The following is a 14,979-nucleotide window of genomic DNA, read 5'->3' on the forward strand; positions in this document are numbered from 1 at the left end:
TTGGACATGTACTTGAAGAGGACTAATTAGATAGTTCTTTCAAAGAGCAGACTCCGGCATGTCAGCTCGAATGGCCTCTTTCTCAGCTGTAAGAGAATTTAATTTACCGTCTCCTTGCAACACTGAAGATTTTCAGACACCACGTGTAGAGGCGGGAATAGAACGCCAAAAGTCTCGCTCATTGATAGTCAGCAGCCAATCACAGCGCGGATCTGCTTAAAGCTCCACCTGGCAACGTAGCATGTGATTCAGCTGGCCCGCGGTCGCCTGCTGATTGGCGGATATGCGCGGGCGCGGTGGGAGCGCGCGCTGGGGGAGGGGCTGCGGAGACAGCAAGATGGCGACTGCGGAGCCGGCAGCAGCGGCAGAGCCGGTGAGACGGGGCAGGGCCCGGGCCTAGCCCGGCTCCTGGGAGAGGGGAGCGTGGGACCCCCTGGCTTGGCCTCGGCCCTAGCCCGGCTCCTGGGAGAGGGGAGCGTGGGACCCCCTGGCTTGGCCTCGGCCGGCCGGTGAGTGGAGGCGGGCCTACTTAGTCTGTGCCGGTTTGGTTCACGGTCCAACCCCGGCTCCTCGCTGGCCAGGCGAGGGCTGTAACTGCCCACGGAGGCCTGATCAAGCCGAGCCGGGGCCCAGTTGTCGCCGGCACCGAAGGCGAACCCTGAAGATGTACCAAGGGGCTGGATCTCCCTGCTCCCCCACCACCTTCCCCGGTCAGAGAGTCGCGGGGGAGGCGGGTAACCCGCAGTAACCGGGGCCGGAGCGTCACAAACTCCAGGGGCGGGCTCAAGACAGGACCACAGGCCCCGGGGTGAAGTGTACTACTGCAGTCCGGGCGGGAGCGCTGGAGAAGGGAAGTGGGGGGGGCATGAGTCGGGGCTTTGGAAAGGTGGGGGTCTGAGCCTGGGCGTTGGAGGTTGGGGGGGCCGAGTTTGGGGGGGGGAGATGCTGAGCTGAGGCGTGGAGAGGAGCCCTGAGATCGGGGGGGGGGGGGTTTGGAGGTCTGGGGGTCCTGAGCTGGGGGTTTGGAGGTGTGGGCGTCCTGAGCTGGGGTGTTGGAGGTGGGGTGGAGTCCTGAGCCAGGGTGTGGAAGGTGAGGGGGGCTGAGCTGGGGTGTTGGAGGGGGCACTGTGGTGAGGAGAGGAATCCTGAGCCGGGGGGGCATGTGGCTGGTCTAGCTGGGCTTTGGAGGTGTGGGGTGGGGGGGGCTGAGCTGGGTTGTTGGGGGGCAGGGGCTAGATGAGTGTGGGCCTGAGTTGGGTTGTTTGGGGGGGGTGGGTGGGGCTGAGCTGAGCTGGGATGGAGGATGACCAAAGGGATATGGTATCATAGTGATGTTACTGGACCAGTAATCCAGAAGCTTGGGCTAATGATCCAGGAACGTGAGTTCAAATCCCACCCTGGCAGCTGGGGAATTTAAATTCAGTGATTTAAATAAATTTGTAATAAAATGCAAGCATTGGTAATGAAACTATCGGATTCTTGTTTAAAAACCCATCTGGTTCACTAATGTCCTTTTTTAGGGAAGGAAATCTTGCATTTGTGTGACTCGGACAACCCACAGCAATGTGGTTGATTCTTAACTGCCCTCTGGCCTAGCAAGCCACTCTGGTGTATCAAACCGCTACAAAGATGTATTGTGGACTGCAGTGGTTCAAGGCGGCGGCTCACCAACACCTTCTCGAGGGCAATTGGGGATGGGCAATAAATGCTGGCCTTGCCAGCGAAGTTCACATCCTGTGAACGAATAAAAAAAAAACTAAAGAAAAATCGGGATACGGTCACGAAGTAATGCACAAGATAAATGCAGGAGCACTATTATTTATTGATACATTTATATCAACCTCGTCCCAAAGCGCTTTTCAGCCAATGAAATACTTTTGAAGTGTGGTCACTGTTGTAATGTAGCAAATGCACAGCAAGCTCCCACCAAACAGCAATGTAATAATGACAAGATAATCTGTTTGGTGATGTTGATTGAGGGATAAATATTGGCCAGGACAGTGGGGAGAACTCCCCTGCTCCTCTTTGAAATAGTGCCATAGGCTCTTTAAGTCTGGCTGAGAGAGCAGACTTGGTTTAACGTCTCATCTGAAAGACAGCACTCCCTCAGTACTGCACTGGAGTGTCAACCTAGATGTTTGTGCTAAAGTCTCGAGTGGGACTTGAACCTTCCTACTCAAAGGCAAGACTGCTGTCAACTGAGCTATTGGTGACAATGTAATATGTTTGGAGTTTCAAAAGCCTTCGACAAGTTACCACCACATAGTTGACTCATGACAAAGGCCATTTGGGCCAGGCAGCAGAATGGATAGCAAGTTGGCTACAAAACAGAAACCAGGAATTGGATTAAGGATAGTTAATAAAACTGGCAAAAAATGGGAAGTGGTGTTCCACAGGGAATGGTGCTGGGGTCATATTTACAATTTGGACTCTGGAATTGTAAGTGCAATTTAAAAATTTCTGGATGACACTAAATTGGCGGGGGTGGGGGGGTGTATTTAATATTGAAGACGACTGCCAAAATACAAGGTGATAAACTTGCAGAATGGGTTTGTAATTGGCAAATGAAGTTCAATATAGATAAATGTGAAGTGGTTCATTTTGATAGGAAGAATGAGGCCACATACACCGTGCGAAAATAAGAGATGGGGCAAAGGGATCTAGGGGTACAGATGCACATCAGTAAAATTAATGATGTGGGTTAATGAGGCCATTTTAAAAAAAAAAGCAAACAAAGCGCTGGGGATTATTCTAGAGGAATAGAATTGAAAGCAGATAAGTTAAACTTGTATAGAACCTTGATCAGACCAGACTTGGAGTACTGTGCACAGTTCTGGTCTCCTTATTACAAAAGAGATAGAGGCACTGGCGAAAGTACAAAAAAGATGGTGAAGAATGATGCCAGAACTGAGAGGTTATATCTATCAGGAATGGTTGAACAGGCTGGGCTCTTTTCTCTGCAAACAAAAAGGCTGAGGGGGTCACATGATAGGTTTTTAAAATGAAGCATACGTTTGATCGGGCAAACGTAGAAAAGATGTTCTTCCTTGTGGGGGAATCCAGAACTGGGGGCCATAAATAAAAGATAGTCACTCATAAATTCAAGAGGAAATTTAGGACAAACTTCTGGGATGGAGGGGGCGAGATGTTCCCAGATCGTGAGGTGGCGCACAGGCTAATCACCAGCTGCTACTGCTGGTAGAGGTACCTCACCTGTATGGTTGCAGAGCCTGCACATAAACAAATTAAAGGAGACCTTGTCCTGGAGTTGATGGTGGTGAGTTGGGATCGGAGGGGTTGTTGGGGTCGGGGGGGCTGGGATCGGAGGGGTTGCGGGGGGGGGAAGAGAGGAGGGACTGAGATGGAGGGGTTTTTGGGGTCGGGGAGCTGGGATGAAAAGGTTGTTGGGGTAGCGGTTGGTTGGGGGGCTGTGATGGAGGGGTTGTTGGGCTCGGGGAGCTGGGATGGAGGGGTTGTTGGGGTCAAGGAGCTGGGATGAAAGGGTTGTTGGGGTAGGGGTTGGATGGTGGGTTGGGGGGCTCGGGGAGCTGGGATGAAAGGGTTGTGGGGGTCGGGGAGCTGGGATGAAAGGGTTGTGGGGGTCGGGGAGCTGGGATGAAAGGGTTGTGGGGGTCGGGGAGCTGGGATGAAAGGGTTGTTGGGGTAGGGGTTGGATGGTGGGTTGGGGGGCTGCGACGGAGGGGTTGTTGGGCTCGGGGAGCTGGGATGGAGAGGTTGTTGGGATCGGAGCAGGGGTTGGATGGTGAATTGGGAAGCAGCGTAGGTTGGCTGAAATTGCATGAGAATTTAAATGACTGGCAAAATAGCAGCTGCGATGCTGTCCATCGGGAGCACTGCGGTGGGTAGAGTGTCCGTGCCACTGCCTGTGAAGTGTAACCAGCTACAGGTTGACTGGGCAGATTTATACACTGGTGAAATGCAAGACATACCCAATTGGCCATGTAAATGCCAGGCCAACCATGTGAACATGATAAAGCCATCCCCCCCCCCCAAGGAAGAAGTGGCACTACGTATCATTGCCCCAGAGGGAGAGCAAAGCTAGTCCGTCAGTAGACAGGATCACTGATTAATTCCCACAGAGCAAGAAAGGAAATTAGTGTTGGGTTTCGGCCACTTGCTCATGGGTGCATACCAAGTTCCCCACACAGAGAGGCACAGGAGATGTGAATAATAATACTGCCATTCTCTAGCAAATGATGCTGGTCCCCAGGAAAAAGAGCATGTGGTTCTGTGTAGATTATTTTAAACTTGGTGATTTGACAGAGGCATGTACTGGAGGAGATGCTATATAACCTCGAGCACCACTAATGACTCTGGACCCGACTGAAAGGTATTGATTGGTTCCAGTCGGTGCAGAGGCCCAGGTGGGCTCAATCAGGTGTTTCAGAATCAAAAATGAATCCGTCATGTTCCAACAGCTGGTGCATTGCATCTCGGCTGAGCTGGGGGACCTGGGCTGTGCTTGGGTCCTGTCCTGACCCGGACTTGCACCACTATCCGTTTATGACATGGAAGGAACATCACTTGTGTTGTCAACATTAACCTGGTTAAGCTAAGCAAGGTTAATGGTAATACAAAATAAAAACAGAAAATGCTGGAAATACTCAGCAGATCAGGCAGCATCTGTGGAGAGAGAAACAGATTCATTGACCTGAAACATTAACACTGTTTCTCTCCCCACAGATGGTGCCTGACCTGAATATTTCCAGCATTTTCTGTTTTTATTTCAGATTTCCAGCATCTGCACTATTTTGCTTTTGTATTAATGGTAATACAATTTTGCTCCTAATCTGAAATTAATTTAACTTGAATTCATGAGTGTTCAAATTCTAACACTAAATTGCCACTTTGCTGTGGTTTATTTTACTATGCTTCAAGTTACTGGATTAATTGAGTATTTAGTGTAAAAATGACAATTAATAGGAATAGACTATCTGTATGGCCCAGGTTTTATATTTGGGTCACCAGATGGGTGGGGAAAGACCTGGGCAGGTGAAGGTGAATGCCAACGCACATTGGGTCTGCCCCATGACCAAGAAATAAGTATGAGCTTTCCTTGGGTTGATTACCTATTATTGCCGATTTGTTACCTCTTAGTTGCATAGCTATGCCATTAACTGGGTTTCAAATGGTCTCTTAAGTCGGGGCAGAAAATGCTCAGTTTTATTTTGTTAGGCTGTTTTTAAACCTTCACAGTCCAGACCTCTGCAGCAAGGAGAGGCATCAGTGTGGTACTGAGCTGAAGGACCAGTTTTGTGCAGGAATTCCTAGTCATATCTATGTCGCAAGCTGCTGCCACAAGAAATGGTGAATTCTACAACAAGTAACACAGGAACAGGAGAAGGCCATTCAATCCCTCAAGCATGTTCCGCCATTCAATTAGATCATTGCTGATCTGTATCCTAACTCCATCTACCCGCCTTGGTTCTGTAACTCTTATGCCCGTGCCTATTCATTTTTGAAATTTTCAGCTTCAGCGGCTTTTTAGGGAGAGTTCCAGATTTCCACTGCTCTTTGTATGAAGAAGTGTTTTCTGACATCACTCTTGAATGACCTTGCTCTAATTTTAAGGTTATGCCCCCTTGTTCTGGACTCATCAGAGGAAATAGTTTCTCTCCATCTATTCCCTCAGCTCCTTTAATCATCATAAACACCTCAATTTCATCCCTTAATCTTCTACACTTGGAGGGAATACAAGCCTAGTCCATGCAACCTGTCCTCGTACTTAGCCCCGGGATCGTTCTGTTGAATCTGCACTGCACCCCCTCCAAGGCTATTACATCCTTCCTGAGGCCCGGGTCTCTCCTCGTTTTTCTTGACCTGTCTGGAGCCTTTGACACGGTTACCCACAACATCCAATGCATTTCCTCTGTTGTCCGGCTAAGTGGAACTGCCCTCACCTAGTGCTACTCTTATCCAGTTGTAGCCAGAGAATCTCCTGCATTGGCTTCCCGATATATCCATGGCCCCCTCCTATTTCTCATCGACATGCTTCCCTTCAGAAACATAATCCGAAGACAATGTAAGGCTCCACATGTACGTCGACAACACCCAGCTCTACCTCTCTGTCACCTCTATCAACCCTTCCACTACCTATCTGATGTCAGACTGCTCGTCCAACATCCAATGTTGGATGAGCCGAAATAAACACTGGGAAGTCCAAAGCCGTTTTTTTGCTGTCCCCACCACAAACTCCATTCCTTAGCTACTGATTCCATCCCCTTCCCTGGCTGCTGTCTCAGGATGAACCAGCATGTTCGCCACCTCTGCGTCCTATCTGAGCTGAGCTTCTGACCCCATATCCGCATCCACCTCCGTAACATCGCCCGACTTCACCTCCGCCTATCTGCTGCAGAAACCCTCATCCATGCTTTTGTTAACTCCAGACTCGACTATTCCAATGCTTTCCTGGCCAGACTTCCATCTTGCACCCTCCATATACATGCGCTCACCCAAAACTCTGCTGCCATATCATAACTTGCACCAACTCCTGTTCTCCATCACCTCTGTGCTTGCTGACCTACGTTGCTCCCGGTCTGGCAACACCTCAATTTTAAAATTCTCATCCTCGTGTTCAATGGCCTTGTCCCTCCCTATCTCGCTAACCTCCTCCAGCCCAACAACCCTCCCATTCTGGCCTTTTGTATATCCACCACTTCCTTTGTCCCACTATTCATGGCTGTGCCTTCAGCTGTCTTGGCCCAAAGCTCTGGAATCCCCTTCATAAACCACTCATCGCCTCTACCTCTCTCTTCTCCTTTAAGCTGCACCGTAAAACCTACCCCTTTGACTATGCTTTGAGTCACCTGTCCTAGTGTCTCCTCCTTTGGCTTGGTGACAATTTTTTTCTGATTACACTCCTGTGAAGCTCCTTGCGATGTTTGACTCTTAAAGGCACTATAAAAATGCAAGTTGTTGTTGATGTCATGCCTAAACTGGTCACGACATTTTAAAAACCTCAATACTCTCCAATGATTGGCTAGATGCCATGATACAGTGCAGAAACAGTGACACAAGTCAGCTGTGGTGCAGATTGAACAACGATATACTGTGGTGGTCAGGCAGAGGGGGGCTGTCGGCTGATTCCTGTCATCGACTATGTTTACACAGTTTGTGTGTACTTCAGGGTTTTATAAAAGTCTCAGATTTTTGTCTATGCCAAGAAAGATGACTTTCAAAACGCTTGTAAAGCTGATGTTTATTTGTAATTCTCACAGTATACTCTGTTCTTCATTGTATTTATTTCACAGCAAGAAGTAACAGAAGTGCTGGAAGCTGATTCAGCAGCAGCAGCGCCAGAGGTGTGTTCCGACACTGTTACCCAGGATCAATACCTAAAACATCCTCTCCAGAACAGGTTGGTCTGAATGTACATCAGGGCAAAACCAGCACACCAGGGATTGACATGCATTATGACAATTTTGGGGAGGTGGCAAAGGGGCTGAAGAGTTGAAAGGAATTTTGGGTTTTGTATCTAGAGGTGTAGAGTATAAAAGCAAAGAGGTTATGTTGAATTTGTACCAGACTGGAGTTGCAGTATTGTGTTTAGCTTTGGCACCCTATTATGGGGATCATGGAAACTTGCAGCACAGAAGGAGGCCATCATGCCTCGCTGGCTCTTTGAAAGAGCAGTTGTACTTAGTCCCACGCACCCAATTTTTGTCCATAACCCTGTAAGCTCCTCATCCTCAAGTACCTGTCCAACTCCCTTTTAAAATGTATTAAATGGAATCAGCTTCCACCACCTTTTCAGGTAGAGCGTTCCAGATCCCCACGACTCAGTGAAAACAGTTCTCCTCATCTCCCCTCTAGATTTTTTTTCCAATGATTTTAAATCTATGGCCTCTGGTTATTGACCCACTCACCAGAGGGAACAGCCTTTATCTATTCTATCAAAGCTCCTCATCATCTTGAAAACCTCTATTAGGTCACTCCTTAACCTCCTCTGTTCCAAGGGGAACAGTCCTAATATTTCCAACCTCTCATAATTGACGCCCCTTACCCCGGTAACATCATGATAAACCTCCTTTGTACCTTTCTAAGGCTTCAAGACAGAAAGCAGAGAGTAGAGGTAAAAGGTAGCTATTCACAGTGGCACAAGGATCAGTGTTGGGACCACTGTTCACGATTTATATTGGAACGATTATACTTTGGAATCAAAAACACAATTTCTAAATTTGCGGATGACACCAAAATTCGGGACAGTAGTCAATACCGAGGAGGACTGCAACAAATTACAGGAGGTCATTAATTAACTTGCAGAATGGGCATAATTGGCAAATGAAGTTCAACACAGATAAATGTGAGGTATTACATTTTGGTAGGAAGAATAGGGAGGTCACTTATTACTTGGAGGGTGCGAGTCTAGGTGGGGTAGAGGAACAAAGGGATCTCGGAGTACAAATACACACATCATTAAAGTTGTGACACAGGTGAGCAAGGCCATAAAAAAGCAAACCAAGCACTAGGGTTTATTTCTGGAGGTATAGATTTGAACATAAGAATAAAAGAAAAAGGAGCAGGAGTGGGCCATTTGGCCCCTCGAGCCTGCTCCGCCATTTAATAAGATCATGGCTGGTCTGATCATGGACTCAGCTTCACTTCCCTGCCCACTCCCCAAAACCTTTTATTCCCTTATTGATCAAAAATCTGTATCTCCGCCTTAAATATATTCAATGACTCAGCCTCCACAGCTCTCTGGGGCAGAGAATTCCACAGATTTACAACCCTCAGAGAAGAAATTCCTCCTTATCTCAGTTTTAAATGGGCGGCCCCTTATTCTGAGACTATGCCCCCTAGTTCCGCTATGAGTGGAAATATCTTATCTGCATCCACCTTGTCGAGACTCCTCATTATCTTACATGTTTCGATAAGATCACCTCTCATCCTTCTGAACTCCAATGAGTACAAGCTCAACCTAAGTAGGGAAGTTATGCTAAATCTGTATCGAACCTTGGTTAGATCACACTTCAAGTACTGCGTACAGTTCTGGTCGCCATATTATAAAGGCACTGGAGAGAGTACAGAGAAGATTTACAAGGAGGATACCAGAAATGCGAGGGTATACCGATCAGGAAAGGATGAACAAGCTGGGTCTTTTTTCTCTTGAAAAAAGAAAGCTGAGAGGTGGCCGAATAGAGGTCTTTAAAATTATGAAAGGTTTTGATAGAGGAGATACAGAGAGAGTGTTTCCACTTGTGGGGAAGAGCAATATGATAGTCACCAAGAAATCAAATAGGGAATTCAGAAAAAACTTATTTACCCAAGAGTGGTGAGAATGTGGAACTCGCTATCACTGGGAGTTATTGAAGTGAATAGTATAGCTGCATTTAAGAGGAGGCTAGATAAAAGCATATGAGGCAGAAGGGAATAGATTTAGATGAGGAAAGACGGGAGGAGGCTCGAGTAGAGCATCATTGACGGCATGGACTGGTTGGGCCGAATGGCCTGTTTCTGTGCTGTATATCCTATCTAATGTAACCCTGAAGTCGACAACTATCCTCATCACTACCACGTTGTCAGGTTTTGTATCGTCAGCAAACTTTATAATGCTACTCCCTACACCTGAGTCTTAGGTCATAGATAAAAATTGCAAAGAATAATGGACCCAAAACTGACCCTTGGGGAACACCACTGCAAACAACCTCCCAGTTTGGAAAAACATCCATCCACCATCACCACCTGCTTCCTGTCACTGAGCCTATTCCGTATCCATACATCCACTTTCCCCTTAATTCCCTGGGCTTTCATCTTAATAAGCCTCCTGTGTGGCACTTTGTCAAATGCCTTCTGAAAGTTCATATATACAACATCTACTGCACTACCTTGATCAACCTTCTCTGTTACCTCATCAAAGAATTCAATCAAGTTGGTCAGACACGATTTGCCTTTCACAAATTCATGCTGGCTCTCCTTGATTAACCTATGCCTTTCCAAATGAAAGTTTATTTTGTCCCTGTTGATGGTTTCCAATAGCTTCCCCATCACCAATGTTAGGCTTACTGGCCTGTGGTTGCTGGTTTATCCATCTCCCCTTTGTTGAATAATGGTATAACATTAGTAACCTTCCAGTCCTCCGACACCACTCCTGTATCCAATGAACATAAGAACATAAGAAATAGGAGCAGGAGTAGGCCATTTGGCTCCTCATCCCTGCTCCGCCATTCAATAAGATTATGACTGATCTGATCTTGGCCTCAACTCCACTTCCATGCCCGCTCCCCATAACTCTTGACTCCCTTAGTCAAAAATCTGTCTATTTCCACCTTAAATAGATTCAATGACAGCCTCCACAGCTCTCTGGGCTAGAGAATTTTATGATTCACGACCTTCTGGGAGAAGAAATTCCTCCTCATTTCCGTTTTAAATGGGCGACCTCTTATTCTGAAACTATGCCCTCTAGTTCTAGATTCCCCCACGAGGGGCAACATCCTCTCTGCATCTACCCTGTCAAGTCTCCTCAGAATGTTGTACATTTCTTTAAGATCACCTCTCATTCTTCCAAACTCCAATGAGTATAGGCCCAACCTGCTCAACCTTTCTTCATTAGAGCAATCCATTCATCTCAGGAATCAACCTTGTGAACCTTCTCTGAACTGCCTCCAATGCAAGTATATACTTACTTAAATAAGGAGACCAAAGCTCTACGCAGTACTCCAGGTGTGGTCTCACCAATGTCCTGGACAGTTGTAGCAGGACTTCCCTACTTTTATACTCCATCCCCCTTGCAATAAAGGCCAACATTCCATTTCCCATCTTAAGTACTTGCTGTACCTGCATGCTAACTTTTTGTGTTTCATGTACAAGGACCTCCAGATCCCTCTGTACCTCAGCATTTTGTAATCTCTCCCTATTTAACTAATTTAGCTTTTTTATTTTTCCTACCAAAGTGGATAACCTCATATTTTCCCACATTTTTGCCAACTCACTTAGCCTATCTATATCCATTTGCAGATTCTTTGCATCCTCCTCACAACTTGTTTTTCCACCTATCTTTGTATCCTCCCCAAATTTGGCTACATTACACTCGGTCCCTTCATCCAAGTCATTAATATAGATTGTAAATAGTTGAGGCCCCAGCACTGATCCCTGTGGCACCCCATTAGTTATAGTTTGCCAACCTGAAAATGACCCATTTATCCCAACTCTGTTTTCTGTTAGTTAGCCAAGCCTCTATCCATGCTAATATATTACACCAACCCTGTGAGCTCTTGTGCGGTAACCTTTTATGTGGCACCTTACTGAATGCCTTCTGGAAATCCAAATACACGACGTCGACTGGTTCCCCTTTATCCACCCTGCTCATTACATCCTCCAGAACGCCAGCAAATTTGTCAAACATGATTTCCTTTTCATAAAACCATGCTGACTCTGCTTGACTGTATTATGATTTTCTAAATGTCCTGCCACCACTACTTTAATAATGGACTCCAGCATTTTCCCAATGACAGCTGTTAGGCTAACTGGCTTCTTGCTTTCATTCTCCTTCCTTTCTTAAATAGGGCCTTACATTTGCGGTTTTCCAATCCATTGGGACCTCTCCAGAATTCAGGGAATTTTGGTAGATTACAACCAATGCATCCGCTATCTCTGAGCTACTTCTTTTAAGACCCTAGGATGCAGACCATCAGGTCCAGTGGACTTGTCCACCTTTCATCCCATTAGTTTGCCTAGTACTTTTTCTCTAGTGATAGTGATTGTTTTAAGTTTCCCCTCTCCCAATAGCCCCTTGATTATCAATTATTGGGATGTTTTTAGTGTCTTCTACCGTGAAGACTGATACAAAATATTTGTTCAAAGTCTGCCATTTCCCTGTTTCCAATTATTGATTCCCCAGTCTCATCCTCTAAGGGACCAACATTTACTTTAGTTACTCTCTTCCTTTTTATATACCTGTAGAAGCTCTTACTGTCTGTTTTTATATTTCTTGCCAGTTTACTCTCGTTACGAGGGGCTGCCTATGATGATGATGATAAACATAAAATGAGGATTAAAAGATTGTGACCAATGCCTCTGCTGCACAGGAGGGCAGGAAAGAGAGTGGGAGAGCGATAGTGATAGAGGATTCAATTGTAAGGGGAATAGATGGGCGTTTCTGCGGTCACAACCGAGACTCTAGGATGGTATGTTGCCTCCCTGGTGCAAGGGTCAAGGATGTCTCGTAGCAGGTGCAGGACATTCTGAAAAGGGAGGGTGAACCGCCAGTTGTCGTGGTACATATAGGTACCAATGATATAGGTAAAAAACGGGATGAGGTCCTACGAGATGAATTTAAGGAGCTAGGAGTTAAATTAAAAAGTAGGACCTCAAATGTAGTAATCTCAGGATTGCTACCAGTGCCACATGCTAGTCAGAGTAGGAATCGCAGGATAACTCCGATGAATACATGGCTTGAGCAGTGGTGCAGAAGGGAGGGATTCAAATTCCTGGGGCATTGGAACCGGTTCTGGGGGAGGTGGGACCAGTACAAACTGGACGGTCCGCACCTGGGCAGGACCGGAACCAATGTCCTAGGGAAAGTGTTTGCTAGTGCTGTTGGGGAGGAGTTAAACTAACATGGCAGGGGGATGGGAACTATGCAGGGAGACAGAGGGAAACAAAATGGAGGCAGAAGCAAAAGATAGAAAGGAGAATAGTAAAAGTGGAGGGCAGAGAAACCCAAGGCAAAAAACAAAAATGGCCACATTATACCAAAATTCTAAAGGGGCAAAGTGTGTTAGAAAGACCAGCATGAAGGCTCTGTGCCTCAATGCGAGGAGTATTCGGAATAAAATGGACGAATTAACTGCGCAGATAGCAGTTAATGGGTATGATGTCATTGGCATCTCCGAGACATGGCTCCAGGGTGACCAACTCAACATCGAAGGGTATTCAGCATTTAGGAAGGATAGACAGAAAGGAAAAGGAGGCGGGGTGGCGTTGCTGGTTAAAGAGAAAATTAATGCAATAGTAAGGAGGGACATTAGTCTGGATGATGTGGAATCGGTATGGGTGGAGTTGCGGAATTCCAAAGGGCAGAAAACGCTAGTGGGAGTTGTGTACAGACCACCAAACAGTAGTAGTGAGGTTGGGGACAGCATCAAACAAGAAATAAGGAATGTGTGCAATAAAGGTACAGCAGTTATCATGGGCGACTTTAATCTACATATTGATGGGCCAACCAAACTGGTAGCAATGCGGTGGAGGAGGATTTCCTGGAGTGTATTCGGGATGGTTTTCTAGACCAATATGTCGAGGAACCAACTAGAGAGCTGGCCATCCTAGACTGGGTGATGTGTAATGAGAAGGGACTAATTAGCAATCTCGTTGTGCGAGGCCCGTTGGGGAAGAGTGACCATAATATGGTAGAATTCTTTATTAAGGTGGAGAGTGACACAGTTAATTCGGAAACTAGGGTCCTGAACTTAAGGAAAGGTAACTTCGACGCTATGAGGCGTGATTTGGCTAGAATAGACTGGCAAAGGATACTTAAAGGGTTGACGGTGGATAAGCAATGGCAAACATTTAAAGATCACATGGATGAACTTCAGCAACTGTACATCCCTGTCTGGAGTAAAAATAAAACGGAGAAGGTGGCTCAACCATGGCTAACAAGGGAAATTAAGGATAGTGTTAAAGCCAAGGAAGAGGCATATAATTTGGCTAGAAAAAGCAACAAACCTGAGGACTAGGAGAAATTTAGAATTCCAACAGAGGAAGACTAAGGATTTAATTAAGAGGGGGAAAATAGAGTACGAGAGGAAGCTTGCAGGGAACATAAAAACTGACTGCAAAAGCTTCTATAAATATGTGAAGAGAAAAAGATTATTGAAGACAAACGTAAGTCCCTTGCAGTTGGATTCAGGTGAATTTATAATGGGGAATAAAGAAATGGCAGACCAATTGAACAAATACTTTGGTTCTGTCTTCACAAAGGAATACACAAATAACCTTCCGATTGTACTAGGGGACAGTAGGTCTTGTGAGAAGGAGGTACTGAAGGATATCCTTATTAGGCGGGAAATTGTGTTCGGGAAATTGATGGGATTGAAGGCCGACAAATCCCCGGGGCCTGATAGTCTGCATCCCAGAGTACTTAAGGAAGTGGCCCTAGAAATAGTGGTTGCATTTGTGACCATTTTCCAACAGTCTATTGACTCTGGATCAGATCCTATGGACTGGAGAGTTGCTAATGTAACACCACTTTTTAAAAAAGGAGGGAGAGAGAAAACGGGTAATTATAGACCGGTTAGCCTGACATCAGTAGTGGGGAAAATGTTGGAATCAATCATTAAGGATGAAATAGCAGCACATTTGGAAAGCAGTGACAGGATCGGACCAAGTCAGCATGGATTTATGAAAGGGAAATCATGCTTGACGAATCTTCTGGAATTTTTTGAGGATGTAACTAGCAGAGTAGACAAGGGAGAACAAGTGGATGTGGTACATTTTGACTTTCAAAAGGCTTTTGACAAGGTCCCGCACAAGAGATTGGTGTACAAAATCAAAGCGTATGGTATTGGGGGTAATGTAATGACTTGGATAGAGAACTGGTTGGCAGGTAGGAAGCAGAGAGTCAGGATAAACTAGTCCTTTTCAGAATGGCAGACAGTGACTAGTGGAGTGCCGCAGGGCTCAGTGTTGGAATCCCAGCTCTTTACAATATACATTAACGATTTAGATGAAGGAATTGAGTGTAATGTCTCCAAGTTTGCGGCTGACACTAAACTGGGTGGCGGTGTGAGCTGTGAGGAGGACGCCAAGAGGCTGCAGGGTGACTTGGGCAGGTTAGGTGAGTGGGCAAATGCATGGCAGATGCAATATAATGTAGATAAATGTGAGGTTATCCATTTTGGGGGCAAAAACACAAAGGCAGAATATTATCTGGATGGTGGCAGATTAGGAAAAGGGGAGGTGCAACGAGACCTGGGTGTCATGGTTCATCAGTCACTGAAAGTGGGCATGCAGGTATAGCAGGCG

General features: G+C 46.2%; 1 protein-coding gene across 1 annotated transcript in view; it reads left to right on the forward strand.

The window, feature by feature from the left end:
• The first annotated feature begins 316 nt into the window (after positions 1–316).
• Positions 317–14,979, forward strand: part of eif4e1c (eukaryotic translation initiation factor 4E family member 1c) — a 43,698-nt gene continuing 29,035 nt past the window's right edge. Inside the window, exons 1-2 of the mRNA XM_070876290.1 lie at positions 317–373; positions 7,272–7,378. Of these exons, the coding sequence (XP_070732391.1) occupies positions 338–373; positions 7,272–7,378 (143 nt within the window). The 5' untranslated portion in view covers positions 317–337. The remainder of the gene's footprint in view (positions 374–7,271; positions 7,379–14,979) is intronic.

Source organism: Pristiophorus japonicus, chromosome 3 (genome assembly GCF_044704955.1).
Source record: "Pristiophorus japonicus isolate sPriJap1 chromosome 3, sPriJap1.hap1, whole genome shotgun sequence".
Taxonomy (NCBI): domain Eukaryota; kingdom Metazoa; phylum Chordata; class Chondrichthyes; family Pristiophoridae; genus Pristiophorus; species Pristiophorus japonicus.